This window comes from Salarias fasciatus, chromosome 3 (genome assembly GCF_902148845.1).
Source record: "Salarias fasciatus chromosome 3, fSalaFa1.1, whole genome shotgun sequence".
NCBI classification, from domain to species: domain Eukaryota; kingdom Metazoa; phylum Chordata; class Actinopteri; order Blenniiformes; family Blenniidae; genus Salarias; species Salarias fasciatus.
Window position 1 is genome coordinate 21,551,672 of NC_043747.1, and position 19,627 is coordinate 21,571,298.

Here is a 19,627-nt window from a genome sequence, read left to right on the forward strand (position 1 = left end):
AGCATAGTTGGACTTAGAGGACATGCAAACATCCCACATTAAAATTAAACACATTTATTTGTTCCAAGGCATCCATGGAATAATTCATACAAACACCGTAAAAAGAGACAATCAGAAAACAGGTGTGTATAAAACACTGGAAATGGAAGTGTGCTGAACACAGTAGGCTCCATGTTTTAACAATAGCTGTTGTGAGAACAGTTTTGGTAGGTGGGGGTTAATCTGACTCTGACAGCCGTGCTCTCATTAAAACCTCAGCTGTCTGTACAGTCTGGTTACCAGCAGCCTTATGACCTGCCTCAAGATTCACTTTGTTCATGACCACAAGGCAGAGCTGGTGAAGATCTGGATCACAGACAAAGTCAGGTTTCCAAAGACAGATGTCCTCCAAGACAATGTTCCCTCTGTCCACTGGCTGGAGGTTGTCCTGTGCTTGGTGAAGTTCTGGTTCATGATACAGAGGAAAGGTTTTCCATGGAACACATCGTGTCCTTTAGTGCCTGCTGGATCCCCTGGGTGTTCCACATTCTCATCACGACATCCAGCTCCTTCTGTAAAATAAAAAAGACACAAGACATCGGTCAATAAACATGAATGTGTGAGTAAATGAAAGTGAGTTAGTGAGCATGTGAGTGAGTGAGTTAATGCAATTAGATGACACCTTTATGACATTAACAAAGCAGAACTGGACATGACATTCAAACTATTACTATTTTCTTTCTTATCATTATCAGTGTTCTGTGCATGTTGTGTGTACATGTGTGTGCATATATGTGTCTTTTGATGCAGGTCTACCAGGTGTGAATGGGTGTGTTTGTGTTTTGAGCTATGTTCTTATGCCATCGTTTTGTTTTTTTTTCTAACCTTTCATTATGAAACATGAAAATCAAAAGTATTGGGGGAAAAAAACAAAAGAAAGCAGAACTGAAGGAAACCTTTGTCAACCATGTCTCCACTGAAGTTTAACACTGATTAGAACTCCTGGAACAAGTTTCTCCAGTAGTTTGCTTGCTGTCTTTGATATAGTCACCATCAGCTTTTAAATCACTGCTCAACTATTTTTCTCGCATGTCCCACGTCTGTCTGCATGTATCAAACAGCATGGAAACAGTAGTATTTACATAAAGCTACCTGGTGAATGTGGTGAGGTTGTTGCCGTTCTTTGGAAGGCTGCAGCTCGTCCTGCTCTAAAACACAGACAGCAGCAAGAGAACACACAGGTCCGTGTATTAGGAGGCAAAATATGGCTACTGCACTGTGCAGATTCTGGACAGATAGTTTTGATTTGCGTATCATCATCGTATCATCATATAAGTTATTCAGGAAGGGGCAACAGCACAAAATAACTCATTAACAGCACAAACTCACCTCTGTCTGCGGTCCGGGGCAGCGGAGCGTCGCTGTCTGGCGAAAGCCCGTGATTTCCGGTTCGCCGAAAAAAAAAAAAAAAAAATCAATCTTGTCCTTTTAGGGCTTCCGTAGGGACGTAGTTACCCGGATGTTGCCTGCGAATTTCTGACTCCGAATTTTGGACACTGAATTTGAGACGTCGAATTTTTTTACACCGAATTTTTCGAGACGTCGAATTTTTTTGCACTGAATTTTTTTAGACATTGAATTTTTTTGCACTGAATTTTTTTAGACATTGAATTTTTTTGCTATGAATTTTTTTAGACATTGAATTTTTTTGCAATGAATTTTTTTACACAGTTAAAAGAAATCAGTGCTGGAAATTCAAACGCTTTTAAAATTCAAAGTCAGATTTCGATGCAAAAATAATTCAGGTCTAAAAATTCAAATTCAAAATCAGATGGCACAGATTTACTTCCATACGTCTGGAGCTATTTCTCCACCTGCGAACGACTCGACGGACGTTCTTATCTCCATAGATAAGAAACTTTCCAGCCTCGATGCTCGCCTGAACCTGTTGGAAATCCTCCACAAGGAGTTCCAGGCTGTGCGCGAGTCGCTGGAATTCAGCCAGCAGCAGGTCGAGACGCTCGCGGCGGAGAACGTCAGCCTCAGAGAGTCGGTGAAGACCCTCACGGAGGGGATGACCCGACTGTCAGAGGAAAACAAGAAGATTAAAGAAACGGTGATCGATCTCCAGGCCAGGAGCATGAGGGACAACTTAGTGTTCTCTGGAATCCCGGAGCAGACGGAGGAGGACCCCGAGGCGACGGTGAAAAGTTTCCTCAGAACGCAGCTGAAGCTCCCGGAGGAAGCGGTGAAAAACATCTCCTTCCACAGGATCCACCGCCTGGGAGGGAGAAGACCCGGTGTTCCATATCAACCTGTGACCATTTTAACTGGTGACCGAACGCCTCTAGCGTCCGTTGTTACTGCTAGCAACAGCAGATGCGGAGAGACCCGACTGAAGCCTATAGCTGTCCTGGTGAATGCCTTTCCACAAAATGTACAATGAAGTTCCAAAGCGTATTACCTTTTGTGACTGTTTATCCTTGTTTGATGAACTTGTTTCAGGTCGTGACTGTCACCCAGCTGCTTCTGCTGCTGCGTGCGCTCATATTAGCATGATTGAAACGGGAGCATCGGGGTCCTGACACGTCACCGAGGGGGCGGGGCCACACCTCGGTCACATCTTGACATGAAGGGTGCAGACAGACGGTCACAAGCCATTATAAGCTGGTATTATTGGCCTGGCATGGCTGCTGCACTCATGTACACACTGCCTCTTTCAATAAACATCACTGTGACTCATATCTATTGGCAGTCGCTTGATTACTGAGCAGTGTGAGCATTGTTTTTAGCTGCGAAGCTAGCTAGCTTCGGGATCCCGTGACGTCACCGAAGGGGCGGGGCCACACCTCGGTCACATCTTGACATGGAGTGCAGGCAGACAGTCACAAGCCTTTATAAGCTGGTATTATTGGCCTGGCATTTCAACAGCACTCATGTACGTACTGATTCTTTCAATAAACATCACTGTGACTCATATCCATTGTCATTCCTTTGGTTGTTGAGCAGATTCAGCATTGTTTGTAGCGACAAAGCTAGCTAGCATCGGGATCACGTGACGTCATTGAGGGGGCGGGGCCAGACTTCGGTCACATCTTGACATGGAGTGTGCAGACAGTCACAGCTGCCCTGAAGCTGGATCAGCCTGTGACTACTGTCAGTGTGGTGATCTGTTAGTAGCTGTCACCTGAAGAGAAACGGCCCAAAGGAGGAAGAACCTTTCGCCAGTAAAATGATGACAGAAATAATTCATCCAATGTCTTTATTTTGTAGTTTGATCCCCCCCTACTGTCCAACTTGTGCTACCGATGTGGGGGAGAGTGACATTCTAAGGGGTCCTATGGCTGACTGGGCGTGTAAATTTGATTACAACTTCTTGAAATGTATGACTCCAACTATCTGTATTTCTCTCCTGAGGCTGAATGCTCAAATTGCAGCAAATGGTGCCACTGCCCCTGTTGGGGAACCTCACACAGGACTGGACTTCTTCTGTCCTGTGTTATTTCATATTTCAGTTTTTCATATGTCATGTTTTTTTTTTTTTTTCATTTTGTCAGTCCTGTCCTTATCCCCTCACCCAGACCAGAATGGCAGAAAGTCACCCTCTCTGAGCCTGGTTCTGCAAAGGCTTCTTCCTGTAAAAAGGGAGTTTTTCCTTTCCAGAGTCACCTATGTTTGCACATGTGGATCTGTTGGGTTTTTTGTCTATAACAGTGCCAATACATTTTTTTGGTGTGAATAAACTTTTTCTTTTTTGAACAACATCGTGCTGTATGATATTTGTGGGTGTTACATCGACCAACATGATGTCTTGTTACTTCGACATGACTTCCCATTGATGCTGGATCTCACAAAGTGGTTCTCACATGGGGTCATTGTACCCCTGGGGGTACAATGGTATGCCAGTGGCTATAAAACTAGCAACAATTTAAAAACACATTTATTAAATAATACTGAAATAAGCTATGAACGTAATTTCATCGACTGAATTTCATAACAAGTAAGTGCTTCTACAAACTCAGACCTTCCTCCCGTCCCATGATGGCTTGACCCTACCTGGCACATTCCACATGTTCATAATTAGGTTCATGAATCCTGATGGTTCTCTATTATCATCCAAAACAGGGCACTTCAATTTGACGATTACTTTCTATGTGTAGAAATTTTCTCAAATATAATTGAATCACTTAATTAAAGTTTCATTTTTTATCTTTTTTTCTGAAGAGTTCAAGAAACGCCTCTTCAAATGATTGATATTTTGCACTATTATAAAATTCTATAAGTCAGAAACTCATGATGTAGTGCTGTATATCTCTTCTGTTCAACCAATAATGCACAGTTCTAATCAGGGGGTGCTTGAATGAATGAATGGGTAATGGGGGTACATGGCAGAAAACAGTCTGAGAACCACTTATCTAACAGATCACCACACTGACAGTAGTCACAGGTTGATCCAGCTTCAGGGCAGATGTGACTGTCTGCACACTCCATGTCAAGATGTGACCGAAGTGTGGCCCCGCCCCCTCAATGACGTCACGTGATCCCGATGCTAGCTAGCTTTGTCGCTACAAACAATGCTGAATCTGCTCAACAACCAAAGGAATGACAATGGATATGAGTCACAGTGATGTTTATTGAAAGAGGCAGTGTGTACATGAGTGCAGCAGCCATGCCAGGCCAATAATACCAGCTTATAATGGCTTGTGACCGTCTGTCTGCACCCTTCATGTCAAGATGTGACCGAGGTGTGGCCCCGCCCCCTCGGTGACGTGTCAGGACCCCGATGCTCCCGTTTTAATCATGCTAATATGAGCGCACGCAGCAGCAGAAGCAGCTGGGTGACAGTCACGACCTGAAACAAGTTCATCAAACAAGGATAAACAGTCACAAAAGGTAATACGCTTTGGAACTTCATTGTACATTTTGTGGAAAGGCATTCACCAGGACAGCTATAGGCTTCAGTCGGGTCTCTCCGCATCTGCTGTTGCTAGCAGTAACAACGGACGCTAGAGGCGTTCGGTCACCAGTTAAAATGGTCACAGGTTGATATGGAACACCGGCGAGTCCAGACCCAGACCCATCGTGGCCAAATTCGTTAACTTTAAACAGAAGGAGCAGGTGAAGAGCCAGGGCCGGCAGCTGAAGGGAACCCACTACGGCGTGAATGATCAATTCCCGAAGGAGATCCTGGATCGGCGCAGAGTTCTGTTCCCGATCAGGAAAAAATCCATCTCGGAGGGCTCCCGCGCCGTCATCGCCGTGGATAAATTATTCATCAACGGCCAGCTGTTCCGCGACCCAAACATCACTCCGTGGCTCTACTGATCTCAGGTACTGTATTCTCACTATCCCATAATCACTCCGTAAATATTGAGACATAAATCAGCCATAAATTAATTAATAGTAAGTCACTGCCCGTCTCCACTGCACTGCTCACCGTGGATGTGTTTTTTTAAGCATTTGTTTCTTTTTTCACTCTCACTTTTTTCTCTCTTCACCCTTTTTCACTCTCACCCTCTCACGCTTCACTGTAGCTGCACCCGTTACCATAGTAACCCGACACGCGGGGCGCACCGGGATATCGGCTTATTGACACACATGACTGTACAGGTTCACGCGCACTCTAAGCATGTTGATAGACAGATTCAGAACGCACACTCAGCTGACATGCAGGCGTGCACACCAGTAAACAACGGGCTCCATTCAGACACCAGGTTTAGTGAAATGCATGTAACACTCATAGCTGTCTAGTCATGAACACTCTCAATTTCGTTTCCTGGAACATCCGTGGGGCTGGTACAAGGGAAAAGAGATTAAAAATTACCCATCGGCTTCAGGAGTTGCAGGCAGACATTGTCTTATTACAGGAAACTCATCTAACAAACTCATCAGTAGATCTTCTCCGATCAACACAGTTTCCACACTTGTACTCAGCCTGTTACAATTCCAGGCAAAGAGGAGTAGCAACTCTTATCAGTAGAAGGTTAAACTTCTCTTCTGACAGTTCAATCATAGATCCAGAAGGCAGATTTGTTATTATCACATTATCTATCCAGAATGTTAAATTCTGCATTGCTAACGTGTATGGACCTAATGTTGACGACCCCTCCTTCTTTCACTCCCTCTTCTCCTCACTGGATGATCACTCAGGTCACACATTGATTATAGGAGGGGATTTCAACATGGTTTCTGACCTACAATTGGACAGACTGAGTACCACAGGAAGTCAACGACTCTGGCAATCCTCAGAAACTGTGAAACAGTACATGAAGGATTTTGGTCTTTGCGATGCCTGGCGCTCTCACCACCCCACTGCAAGAGAATACACATTCTTCTCTTCAGTTCACCATTCCTACTCTAGATTAGATTATTTCTTAACTAGCAGCACACTGATGAATGACATCTCAGAAATCAAAATTCATCCCATCGTCATAAGTGATCATGCACCAGTTTCATTTACTCTCAGAAATAAGACGAATAAACCACCAACTAGAAACTGGAGATTTAATACATCATTACTTAAAGATCCAGAGTTTATTAGCTATCTAACAAGAGAATGGTCTATATATTTAGAAAATAATGACTTGCCAGATACTTCAGCATGTGTTCTTTGGGAGGCAGGGAAAGCGGTGATGAGGGGAAAAATAATTTCCTTCTCCTCACACAAGAAAAAGAAAGAAGCTTCAAGAACTTTAGAATTGGAATTAAGAATTAAATCACTGGAGGAGGCTTATCATGTCTCCCCACAAGAGAACATACTGAAGGATATAAGGAAAGCTAAACTTGAACTGAATGAAATTCTAGATAAAAAAACTCAATTCCTGATCCAACGACTCCGTTTAGAGAACTTTGAGCATAGTAATAAATCTGGAAGATTCCTGGCGAATCAGTTAAAAACAAACAAGGAGAAAAACACGATTTCAGCTGTTAAGACTCAGAAGGAAACATCAGCCATGACCCGGACAAGATCAATAATATCTTTAGAGATTTCTATCAAGGATTATACCGATCACAAATAGACACAACAGATGAGAAAATTAATACTTTTTTTAATGAGATTAACCTTCCAAAATTGAAAGATGAAAATAGAATAGTGTTGGATTCTCCTCTTTCAGTGGATGAACTCCATAAATCTCTGCAGGATATGCCCAACAATAAAGCTCCAGGTCCAGATGGCTATCCAGCAGAATTCTATAAAGAATTCTGGACCATGTTGGCTCCCACTTTTCATAAAATGGTAATGGAAATAAAAAATAAACGAACAGTACCCTCAAATATGAATTTAGCCAAAATAACTTTAATACTTAAACCAGGGAAAGACCCCACACTTCCGTCCAGTTATCGTCCTATTTCATTAATAAATGTAGATCTCAAAATAATCAGCAAAGCCCTATCCAGAAGAATAGAAAAGATAACCCCGCTCATAATACATCCTGACCAAACAGGGTTCATTAAAGGTAGACATTCATCCACTAATATGCGCAGATTAATTAATATAATAGATTACTCTACAATACATAATCTAGAATCCATAATTATCTCTTTAGATGCTGAAAAAGCTTTTGATCGAGTAAATTGGAAATTTCTATTTGGAATATTAACCAAATTTGGGTTTGGAACGTCTTTCATAGATTGGATTAAAATCTTATATAACAACCCAGCTGCATGTGTGAAGACTAACGAGCAGACTTCTCCAAGCTTCTGTCTGCAGCGAGGAACCAGACAGGGCTGTCCACTCTCTCCCTCACTGTTTGCCATCTTTATCGAACCTCTGGCAGCTGCTATAAGACAAAATAAAGACATCAGAGGGATCCTGGCTAACAATAAGATAGAACATAAAATAAGTCTTTATGCAGATGATGTATTGCTTTTCCTGCAGAACTCTCCATCTTCTATCTCCCGGACAATCACACTTATTGACAAATTTTCACTAATATCTGACTATTCTATCAACTGGTCTAAGACTACAGCCATGCCTATAAACTGTGATTTACAAAGTATACCCAATGCTACAATCCAGTCTGGAAACATTAGATATTTAGGCATAAACATTTCTCCAAGGATATCAGAACTTTTAAAACTAAATTACGTTCCGTTACTGAAATCAACAGAGGATGACCTCTTACGGTGGAGACGCTTACCTATATCTCTTATGGGGAGGGTTGCCACCATTAAAATGATGACTTTACCTAAGGTTAACTATTTATTTTCAATGATACCAACCAAACCATCGTCTGGCTGGTTCAAATCACTGGACTCATACATATCTAAATTTCTCTGGAAAAATAAACCATCACGTATCAGTTTAAAGACGTTACAACAGACTAAAGACAGAGGTGGACTAGACTTGCCTAACTTCAGTAATTACTTCATAGCCAGCAAGCTGCAATATATCTCCAAATGGCTTAAACCGAACAATTTAGATGAGCCATGGCTGGATGTAGAGCAAGCATTATGTGAGGATCTAGTTATCTCTGACCTGCCATTCATCAGTCCCACCATCAAATCCCATCGGTGTTTTAAAAGTGTCAACATCAGTTCTTCTTTAATGGCTTGGTGGGACTTTCTAAAGCTAACCAAATCTTCTCTGATCCCGTGTAAACTCACACCCATCTGGAACAACCCGGACATCCTGCAAAACAAAAAGATGATCAACTTCACTCAGTGGAGAAATAAAGGAATTAGCCAGCTTGAACATATCATTGAAAATGGCAACTTTCTATCATTCAATACTCTCATCTCACAATATGGAATCAGCAGCACAGCATTTTTAGAATATCATCAACTTAAATCTATCATAGGTAAAAAGTATACCTTTAATCAACTGCAGGGACAGCTACCTCTCGGGGTCGAAGAATTCTTAAACCTCAGTTCCCCAAAGTTGCTATCAAAGATATATAAAATATTATCAAAGGTAGAAGATGAAATCTTCCTTCCGACCTTAAAATGGGAGGCTGACTTATCTAACAACTTTGACCAAAATGCGTGGTCACAAATATGTTTAAATACTTTCAAAATGACAAAGAATTCAAATATACAACTAATACAATTCAAAATTCTGCATAGAATTCATTACACAGGACGAAGGATGTTCCAGATGGGTCTATCACAATCTGATATCTGTTCACATTGCAATGATAACATGACTGACAACTACCTCCATGCCTTGTGGTCCTGCACACCAGTGCAGAGGTTCTGGCTTCAGGTGTGTGAAGACCTGTCAACATGGTTCACATGCAATATCCCTGCAACTCCCACACTGTGCCTTTTAGGTGATCTGGGTGAAATTAACATGTCGATAAACTCTGTCTACATGGTTCTCACCATCTTGTGCATCGCAAAGAAAACTATCCTTGTAAATTGGAAATCCAGAAATAATCTGAGTAACAGGCAGTTCAAGAATCTTCTATTAGATCATATCAGCTTGGAGACGATGTCTGTCTGTTCAGAGGACCAATCAGCTGAATCTGGTTCCCTCTGGTCCCCTGTGATCAGCTCCATCACTTAATGTAAGGGGAAGATGAGGGCCTCTCCTCTCTGGGGGTTGGTTGTTGGTGGGGGGGGGCCTGATGGCTGCAGGTGGTTGGCACTGTCTTGGGTTCGGGATCTGGGCTGCTTCGCTGGGGGCTGTCTTCGTGTTTGGTTTGGATTGGGGGTGGGGGGGCCGCCGGTTGTTGGGGCTGTCTGGCGGCGGTGGGGCGGGGGCCCCGGGGGGCCGGGGTCGGCGGGTGCCGGTTCATGTCCGGGCGGCCGGGGTGTCCTGGGGCGGGTGTGGCTGGGAGCCCTGGGCCCTGGTGCCTGGGGGCTCTCTCCTTCCGTGAGGGTGGGGGGCTCGACCTGGCTGGGGGGGCCGGTCGGCTCGGGCGTGCTGCCGCGGCCTGGGTCGGTGCACGCCCTGGTGTCTGGTTGCTGCCCCGGAATCCAGGGCATCGGGGTGGGTGGTTGTGGTGGTGGGGGGCAGGGGGGTGGGGTGGATGGGTGAGGGGTGGCGGGGGAGGTGGGTGGGGGGTGGGGGACGGGGCGGGGTGAATGAGGGGGTAGATAGGGGGGTGGTGGGCTGTGGGGGTTAGGGGGCTGAGGAAGGTGCGTGTACGTGTATGTGTATATGTGTGTGGGTGTGTATGTGTGAGTATGTATATATGTTTTTGTATGTGTGGGTATTTATGTAGGTGTATGTGAGTGTGTGGGTGTGTATCTGGATATGTATGTGTATGTGTGTGACTATGTATGTGTAAGTGTGTATGTGTGTGTGGGTATGTATCTGTGAACGGGGTATGTATGTGTGTGAGGGTGTGTATCTGTAAGTATGTATGTATGTCTGTACGTATGGGTGTATATGTGTGGGCGATAGGAGCTATGTATGAGAGAGTGCGGTGTCCTGTGGGGGGGGGCCCCGGTGGGCCTGGGGGCGGTGGGCCCTGGGTCTGGGTCCTTCTGCTGCCCCCTGTCTGTCCTCACCTTCACTCCTCCTGATGCATGATGGGTGTGTGCTTCTTAGGTCGGTGGCTCTCTGGCCATGGACGCTGTCCGCCCTGGTCCTGGGGGGGGGGGTGGCGCTCCTGGCCCTGTCCTTCATCGGGGGGCTCCTGGGTGGCGGGGGTGCTGCGGCATCCCCGGACCCCCCTCTCCCCCCGCTCTCATGCACACACACGTAGGGCTTTGGGAGGCGGGCTTATCAAGTTGGGTGTGGTGGAGGGGGCCATCTAAGTGGCCCCAATCACTGCACGCTTCGGTGGCTCGCCTCTCAGTCTTAATTGCACTTAGTCATCTAACACAACCAAATACATACAAACACACACGTCGGGGGGTCTTGGCGCGCTGTGTCGGGGGTGGGGCTGTTCAGGTGGATGAGACTGCTCGTTTGGCCTCACTCGCGGCACGGTGTGGTTACTGACCCTCAAATTTTAATCGCAAACAACATATACTCCATCAACACTCACGAGACGGAGGGGGGGAGGGAGGGCAATGTGATCTTCTGCGCCCCCGTTTCCGGATTCCTTCTGGTGGGGGGGAGGGCGGGGGGGGCTGTTGTTTTCCCCACAGGCCGGGGGTTTGGAGCGGCTGTGGTTTGGGGGGCTGCTGGCTCTGGGGGGTGCATACCTGTCTGCGGCGGTGGGGTGGGGAGGTGGGGGCGGCAGTTGTGGGTGGTGGGGGGTCCTGGATGTGGGGTTCGGTGTTCCCTTGCCTTCCGGGGGTGTCTCCCACAGGATGTGACAGTTGGATGACGCGGGAATGTGAGTGTGTTTGGGGTAGGATGGACTCTGTGTGTGTGTGTGTGTGTGTGTGTGTGTGTGTGTGTGTGTGTGTGTGTGTGTGTGTGTGTGTGTGTGTGTGTGTGCGTGCTTGTTAGCGTGTGCGTGAGAGTGTGTGAGTGTGTTGGAATGTGAGTGTGTGTGTGTGCGTTTGGTTTAGGGATGAGTGGTTGTGTGTGTGTGCGTGTGTGCATGTGTGTGTGTCAGTATGAGTCTTGGGTTGGGGCGGGGGGGAGTGAGGCGGGAGAGGACAGGGGGTGGGAGGGGTGGGCCGGGCGGTGGACGGGGGGGGTGGGTTCCGGGTGGGGGTCGTGGGGTGGGGGTGGGGGGGGTGATGCCCTGGATCTCGGGGTGCGTGGCCGGAGCACTGGGGGGTGTACTGGCCTGGGGTGGGTAGCCGCCCGTGTGGGCTGGTTCTCCCGGGTGGGTCATGGCCCTCCGCCTGGGTGGGGGGTTGGCTCCTGGGCTCTTGGGCCTTGGGCTCTCGGCCCTGCCCGCCCCGGGCGTCCGGCGCCCGGGGTGGACCGGCTCCTGCCGGTCGTGGCTCCGCGGGGCCCGGGCCCCGGGACTGCCGGGGTCCCCGGCCGGGGCTCTCCTCTGCCCCGTTTCTGGACCGGAGCGTGGGCGTCTGCCTGGGGGGGCGGCTTGGATCCGGGCTCTGTGATGTCCGCCGGCTGTCTGGGCTCTGAGGGCCTCTCTGGCCTGCTTCTGGCCTTCTCAGAGGTCAGAGGTCATATATGCATGATCACTATCACCATCACTGTCACCATCATATTCACATGATCACGTTGATCTTTAATCACTCTTTACATACTCGGTTACCTTGTCTTCCTGTGGTGGTTAGAATAATGGTGATCTGTAGCAGACCTCTCTTGATGCACGCCCCGAGTTTACTACTAGTTACGACTAGCTATATTCAAAAAAAAAAAAAAAAAAAAAAGGGGGGTTTGTGGTGTCCTTGCATTTCTTCCTCCCCTACACCTCCTTTTATTTTTGTGGCCTGGTCTGTTCATTAATATGGTTCGGAAAAAAAAAAAAAAAAAAAAACAAAAAAAAAAAAATGTATGTATGGTTCTGTAATTTTCTGTGTTGGTTGTCGGCTCTGTTTTGGTGTTGTCTAGATTGGGGTTTGGGATTGTTCTAGGTTGCGTGTGGTGCGTCGACAACACTGTTTTGTATTGTGACTTTGTACATAGGTTGTGCCCCCCCCCCCCCCCTTCCGTTCTCCCTCTCTTTATCTTTCTCTCTTTCTGTCCCTGCTCTCTGAGCATTTCCGTCCCGGTCCTGTCCGGCAGCCATGCCGGATGCCAGCTTTAAATAAAGGCAGCAGCAGGAGGAGACTCAGTCTCGTCCTGCTGCTAATATTAAAATCTGTTCGGATAGTAAAAGGCTACAATCATACAATATTGCACGCCCCAGCTGCCGAACAGGACAAGGGGAAAAAAAAAAAAAAAAAAAAAAAAAAAAAAAAAAAATAGTTTTTGTCAGATCAGCATGACATCAGAGTTCAAAATAATGCAAGTACATGACAGGATCACTAATGTTACAATGAAAAAGGTTTCAAATAGGGATGTCCCGATCAGTTTGTTTTGCCACAGAGTCTGAGTCCGAGTCCTATCATTTTGAGCATCTGCCGAATCCGAGTCCCGATCCGATTCTTTTCTAATACAGTAAAATATGTACATTATCTATTAAAAAAAACTAAAAAACCTATGAAAAGTTCTCCTTTTTTATTTTCTTAATGTCAATTCAAAACAACACTTAGAACAGTGCATTGTGTGACAAAAAAATAACAATCAGAAAATAAATACATTTTCTCTGTAATTACATCCTTCTGTAGCGCGGAAAACCTAAATACATCTCATTTAACCCATTAAAGCCGGGCACGCATTACCGCTTCAGTGTGCAGCAGTGGCCAGAAACGTTCCATACAAAGTTACGAGGCAGTGCAGCAACACGATCTGTACCCGGAAACAGGATCAGTTATGCATATGCACGAGTTTGATGCATTTCATTGCCCAAGAAACAGCTGATTAGCGCAAAGAAGAAGAAAAAAAGGTGTCAATGGGCCAGGGGCCAAAAGTATAATCTGTTTTTCTGACCAAACCAACAAACGAAAAAGGAAAAAATGGCTCAATTTTCCTTTTTTCGTTTTCAACAAAAAAACGAAAAAACGGTTTTTTCTTTCTCAATTCAAAACCAAAAACAAAACCAACACAAGCAAATTATGGCCGAATTTTGTTTTTTGGATTTCAATTTTTTGTTTTTCCGTTTCAGGTCTCAAAATGAATAAACGGAAGCGCGTGACCCCTGACGTCACGGGTCAAATGGACTCCCTACCAAAATAAAAGCCTTACTAATAAATGGGCAATAAAAGACAAATTACGTTAAATAGCGTTTTTATTTTTGCACAGCATTTATTGCATACACTACTAGGCTTGTAATAATGTTGGAAAATAATAATAATTATTACTATTATTAACAACAATGCTACTACTACGACTACTATAACAATAATAATAATAATAATAATAATAATAATAATAATAATTACAGGTCTGCTGCCTGGCCTGCATACATCTAATTCGCATACGCGAGATCGTTAAGTGTTCACCTTTTCGATAAGTGTGACATGTCTGTTGATCATAAAATACGTGGGTCATTTTAACTTTGTGACATGTCAGCTGCACGGCGTGTGCTGATGAGAAACGTTTCCCTGTTTCGCCCAGTAGATGGCAGTGTGAGCCAATTTAGAAGAAAATCCAGTACTCAGTTGAGGGACTGACGGGGAGAACGCACTGGACGCGGAAGCGCCGCGCACACGGTAGCGCCGCGCGCACGGCGCTTCTAATCGCCTCCCATGTTAACCTATCTGACTGGCCGCACACAACGCGCACAGTGGCGCCGCACGCCTGCTCCGTTTCGTTCTATTTTTCACGTGAACCGCGAGCGCCGCAAGCGGCAACTGTCAAGCTGGATCAAGCAGATCGGACCAGACAGGAAGTCGGAAACAGAAAAGGCAAGAGAATCCGGTCAATTTTCAAAATAAAATAAATTAAATGACGATTAGTTACGGTGCTGCTCGCCCATCTGGCACTGTTTCTAATCACAAGAGAGATGGACACACACACAAACAGACATGCACCTATGCACCCAATCAAACACACACACACTCACACACACACACACACACACACACACGTGTGTATTTATATCCTCGTGGGGACATTCCATTGACTCCCATTCATTTGTAGCCCCTAACCCTGACCCTTACCCTAACCCTAACCCACACCAAAACAAAGCGTAGCCCTAAAGAAATGTTTTTGCACTTTTACTTTTTTCAGTAACAACAACATGGCCAAGAAAACACTGTTTCCCCCCATGGGGACCCAAAAAATGTCCCCACGAGGTAGGTCGTGCCAGGTTTTCCTATCCTTGTGGGGACATTTGGTCCCCACAAGGACAGCGCCTGCGCGGAGACTTCGCGGTGCCTCCGCTACGCTTCTGTGTCCAGTGCGTTCGGGCCATAAGGATCTTACAATGTTATGCTCCTATGGACAAACAGCGGCATGCTCCTCTTTCTTCTTTCTTCATTCTTTATTCCAGACTCGAAATGGTCCATAAAATTACACACAAATACTAAAGACAGCAACAAAACAGAAAAAGAGCACGACACATATAAACTAAATAAACACTCTCTCCAGTGTCTCCAGAGCACAGAAGTGTACCAGACACTGCTCTTCCCAGGTTTGACAGAAGCTTGAATAATTTTATCATCAGAGTCCATGAGTCGCTTAATAAACTTAAAAATAAAATTTCTAATAACAGCATTCAGTGTTCTGACAGCTACACCACAAGTATTGTTGTTAATAACAATAATAATAGTTATTATTATTGTTTTCCAACATTATTACAAGCCTAGTAGTGTATGCAATAAATGCTGTGCAAAAATAAAAACGCCATTTAACGTAATTCATCTTTTATTACCCATTGATGAGTAAGGCTTTTATTTTGGTAGGGAGTCCATTTGACCTGTGACGTCAGGGGTCACGTGCTTCCGTTTTTTCGTTTTGAGACCTGAAACGAAAAAACGAAACATTGAAATCCAAAAAACAAAATTCGGCCGTAATTTGCTTGTGTTGGTTTCGTTTTTGGTTTTGAATTGAGAAAGAAAAAAACGTTTTTTCGTTTTTTTGTTGAAAACGAAAAAAGGAAAATTGAGCCATTTTTTCCTTTTTCGTTTGTTGGTTTGGTCAGAAAAACAGATTATACTTTTGGCCCCTGACCTCAATGGTGGAACTGTGCAACAGCGCTCCCAGGTTTGATTATAGAATTGCGCAACACTACCGTAAATGCGTCCCGGCTTCAATGGGTTAGAAAGGAAATTAAAGAAAAAATAAACATATATATCCAACCGAGTCCAAATCAGGAGGAAACATCCAATCCCGATCGAGTCCGTAATCACGTGATCGGGGCCGATTTCCGATCACGTGATCGGATCGGGACATCCCCAGTTTCAACCATCTTTACATATTCAAAGTAAATCATTTCATTAACTAATGACAATTCTGACTTCTTGTTGATCTGTCTGTTTCAAATGTATTACATTTAAACCCGTGTTATCTCCACTGTGACGAACTACTAAAAGTAATGAGATAGTCGGGATAGGCCTGGTTATCGTTGAATACAACAAACATGCTGGGGGTGTCTGTTCTGTCAACAACTGAGTCGTAAAGGTCGCGGCTGCTTCGAGACGGAGGGCATCTCATGCTGCCGTTTCCCTGAGTGTAGCAACCCGTCAGCACCCGGGCCAGAAACATGGTCTGAGAACCATTAGCTCCTGGACTTGCAAAGGAAACTGAGTAACTGGCATTCACAGCGAAGTAGGTTCCCTGACCGTAGGAAGTACCTGGTAAAAAGAAACAAAAGAGGTTATTGTACATTTATGCTGAAGAATCCCATTTATACAAGTATGTACAGAGATCCCCATTATTTTATCAAATGAGAAGTTCTTCTTCAGATTTCAAACCAAAGGAACATTACCATTTTTTCCAGAGAAGCTCCTGTTGAAACCGTGATTCATGATGGAGTCACAGGTTCCTGGACTCGTGCCGTGGAACAACCTCCTCTCTATGGTCCGTTGTCCTTTATTCTTTTCAGAAACGTACTGTTTTTGCACTCGATAGGTGCGACGCAGGTGAACGTTCTGCAGGCGCTCAATCTAGCAAGATATACACAGGTTACCTTGAAGATCTCACAGATTAACACTTCTGACTCACATTATCATGTTCAAGCAGCTGTAAGGCAGAGAGCCATCTGATAACTGATTCTGACCATCAGCTGTAAAAGAAGCATGGCAAAGTGTCACATGTTTCCACATCTGGGTGAGGGTTAGGGCTCATCCATTTTCACTTGAAACGTTTCCAATTTTTGGAAAATTGTTAAAATTCATGCGACATTATAAACCCCTGCCAATATTTCAAGGTATTATGACAAATCATTCACAAATTCAGTTTGTGATTACATGCAATGTTATCATAGATGGACAAGTTTGATAGATGGTTCAGATACAAACCTTTATCACAGTATTGTTGGCAGTTCGTTTAAAGGAATCATGTACAGTGCGGTACTCTGTTGAACTTGGCTGCAGTGGCACCACTTTCAGGTTTTCCCCCGTGCTCATGTTGTCCCAATACAAAGGGAGTGTGAAGTCTGAAAAAATGTTGGAGGCTTTTGAAGTAAAAACATGTTTTGTATGTTTTTCTAAATGACAAATTCCCTGAAGAATGGAGATATTTTCTCTCTTCTGATTAAATACAATTATCACTCAGAAAAGCACCATAAATCCTAAACTAAATCACAATTCTAAAACTTTTAACTGGCATAACAGTCATGTAAATTAGCAGCTTGGATTTCAAGTTACTTTTTTGAATCAGATGTGTCAATTTGTCATCATATTTGTTTACCTGCTCGATTCTCCAGTCGTTTCAGCATTGTTGTTCTTCCATTTCTTGTGGCCTCCATCCTCTGCAGATCCACGCTCCACTGCTGTCCCTGTTTGTCCACGATGCCTTTTGCAACGTCTCCCCTTTCCAGGATATAACGTGCCGCTTTCGGGAGTTTCTCCCATTGGCCGTAAAGGTCCAAGATGCACCAAGTCACGAGAGCGTAGAGATTTCCCTTCTCCTTTCTGTTCATCTCCCTCCGAAGAGGGATGGTGGTTTCAAGCATCTGCACCACCTTATTGACTCCAACTTTTAACCCGCTCACCGTCAAATCGCCCTGACCATCCTCCTGAACATGGAGAGCCTCGGTCTTCAACAGCTCCTGCAGCGCCGTCACATCTGCCTCAGTCAGGTACTCCAGGTCCTTCTTGGGGAAGGTTTTTGTGGAGCAGTGAGCCTGATAGAGGTCTTTCACTTTATTCATGGCATCGTCAACATCCTTTCTGCAAAGACCCAGGAAGAAGAAGATGGACTGCTCTCCAGTGGAGCTTCTGGCAAGGAGGCCTGCAATGAACTCAGGGGGTTGCTTCTTTCTCTGTACATCTCTATACTGAAGAAATGACTCTGCCAAAAAAAAACAAAAAACTGTGATGAGCAGCCACAACACAAAGATAGAGTTCCTTGAGGCAAGAGTTAGTTTCTTCATTACCTGAATTCATCACACTGTGTGGAAAAACTTGCATTAGATCCTCTTTAAATGTCAAGAACAATCCGTCCTCCGAGTCCTGGGGTTTGATGATGATGTTGATGGTGGAGAGTGAACTGGACGACACAGATGATCCAAACCCACACAAAGCTTCAGTGAGCACTTCGAGAGCTGTGTCCAGTGGATATTTTAACAGTATTCCAGGCCCAATAATGGGAAACGCTAACGAACTCAGGCCTTGCAGAGTACATAGATCCAAGCACTGTCTGAGTCCTCTTCCAAGAGCCTGTAGAAAGACGTTATTCCAGCAGCTTCAGATTGGGTTTAAAATGGTTATACTTCAAAACTCAACCTTCATGATTTGGGCATGAATTTCTGGTTGTCCAGACAATGATTGTCGGGGTGTTTGTTATAATAATAAACTATGTATTGTCATCTTTACAAGCATGCTTCGATTAAGCTGACCTTCAAATTTAATTCATTTCCTTTTCCAGTCATATTTTCTTCACAGCTCTTACTTTACCTGGACACTCGTCCCTCCGACTCCATCCCAAGGTAAACACTCAATGAAGAAGATCTTTGAGCAGCCCAGCGATGGAGGACCGTCAACCTGCAGAATGTCTCCAGCAGCGAGGCTGCAGTTCAACGCCAGAGAGTCGAACTTTGATTTCAGTGCGTTCCCAGCTTTCTTCAGAAGGCATTTACCGATCTGTGTGGACATCAGCTGTTTGTTGACCATGGGGACGACCAGAACATTGACCTTTGAGGCAGGCAGTGAAACAAAGTCAAATCAGTTAATGCATTGTTCTAGTTTTGTGTTACTTGAGGATATACTGATGAAAATTAATGGAAATGGTCAAACCTGCTCATCTTCCAAAGAACCAAGCTTGATGGCTACATTGGCTTTGTTGATTGGAGAACTCACATTGTGAGTGGTAGCAGTACCACCAACAGATCGCTGTTCCCTGATAATAACCCGGAAGGAGCGCTCTAGCAGTTCCTTGCTGTCTTTACCAGTTGTCTGATAGTATCGCTGAGCTCCTGAGCCTTCCAGAACCAATGTGTCTGAAGTCAGAGAAGCCAAAGCTGAAAGTAAAGCCTGCTTGGCTTCTTGAACTTTGCAATGGGGACCAGACAGGATCACACAAGGATTTGGTAAATGAGAGACTTTAAAAGTCACGTTGGGTAACTTGATACCAGTCAGGTCTAAGATTTTATCAAAGCAGTCAGCGAATTCAGGATTCGACAGGTTCACTGTATCCTGAATCGTGACTTGGTTCATCTGATAGTCTTGAATAAAGTCTTTAAACTGAAGCACATTTGCACTGTAGCCCACAAGTTGTACTTTGTTGGCTCCATTGATTCCCGGGATGAAGCTGACCTCCACTCTGAGCTCGTCACGGTTTGCTTCACTCTGGGCTTGATTCAGGATGTCTTTCAGTTTGTCCAGATGTGGAGAAACTGCTGCAGGTCCCTGCAGCTGGATGGTGGACACATTCAGATCTTTCACCAGCGCTGCCTGGACCTCCTCCAAAGCATCAGCGGACAGGCTGGACAGAACAAGGTCCGGCCTCATCTCTATGGAGACGGGATTTCTAAAGCTCTGCTGGAAGCCAGTTTGGTATTTGGAAATGGCGCCACTGAAACTGATGAAGTTCAGTAAAGGTGTTGGGAACTGAATCTTCCTTTGTTTGATTTGGCCAATGAGTTCATCGAGCTTTGTGGCTCCAGACTGCACCTTATCT

General features: G+C 44.9%; 1 protein-coding gene across 1 annotated transcript; it reads right to left on the reverse strand.

The window, feature by feature from the left end:
- Nucleotides 1-218: 218 nt before the first annotated feature.
- Nucleotides 219-16,940, reverse strand: LOC115382362 (protein mono-ADP-ribosyltransferase PARP15-like). Its single transcript, XM_030084107.1, has 6 exons — nucleotides 16,807-16,940; nucleotides 16,275-16,452; nucleotides 15,861-16,140; nucleotides 1,369-1,464; nucleotides 1,132-1,187; nucleotides 219-551 (listed from the first exon to the last, which is right to left on the reverse strand). The coding sequence occupies exons 1-6, from the start codon at nucleotides 16,912-16,914 to the stop codon at nucleotides 316-318; spliced, it is 954 nt and encodes a 317-aa protein (XP_029939967.1). The 5' UTR covers nucleotides 16,915-16,940; the 3' UTR covers nucleotides 219-315.
- Between the last annotated feature and the right edge of the window lie 2,687 nt (nucleotides 16,941-19,627).

Bases quoted from the DNA above. Each gene is read 5' to 3' on its own strand.
- LOC115382362 (XM_030084107.1), bottom strand. From the start codon at position 16,914: ATGAGCACGGGGGAAAACCTGAAAGTGGTGCCACTGCAGCCAAGTTCA. The intron at 1,465-15,860 runs GTGGAGATAACA...AAGCCCTAAAAG, and splicing joins ACTTTTAGTAGTTCGTCACA to GACAAGATTGATTTTTTTTT. The intron at 552-1,131 runs GTAGCTTTATGT...TTTATTTTACAG, and splicing joins AACCTCACCACATTCACCAG to AAGGAGCTGGATGTCGTGAT.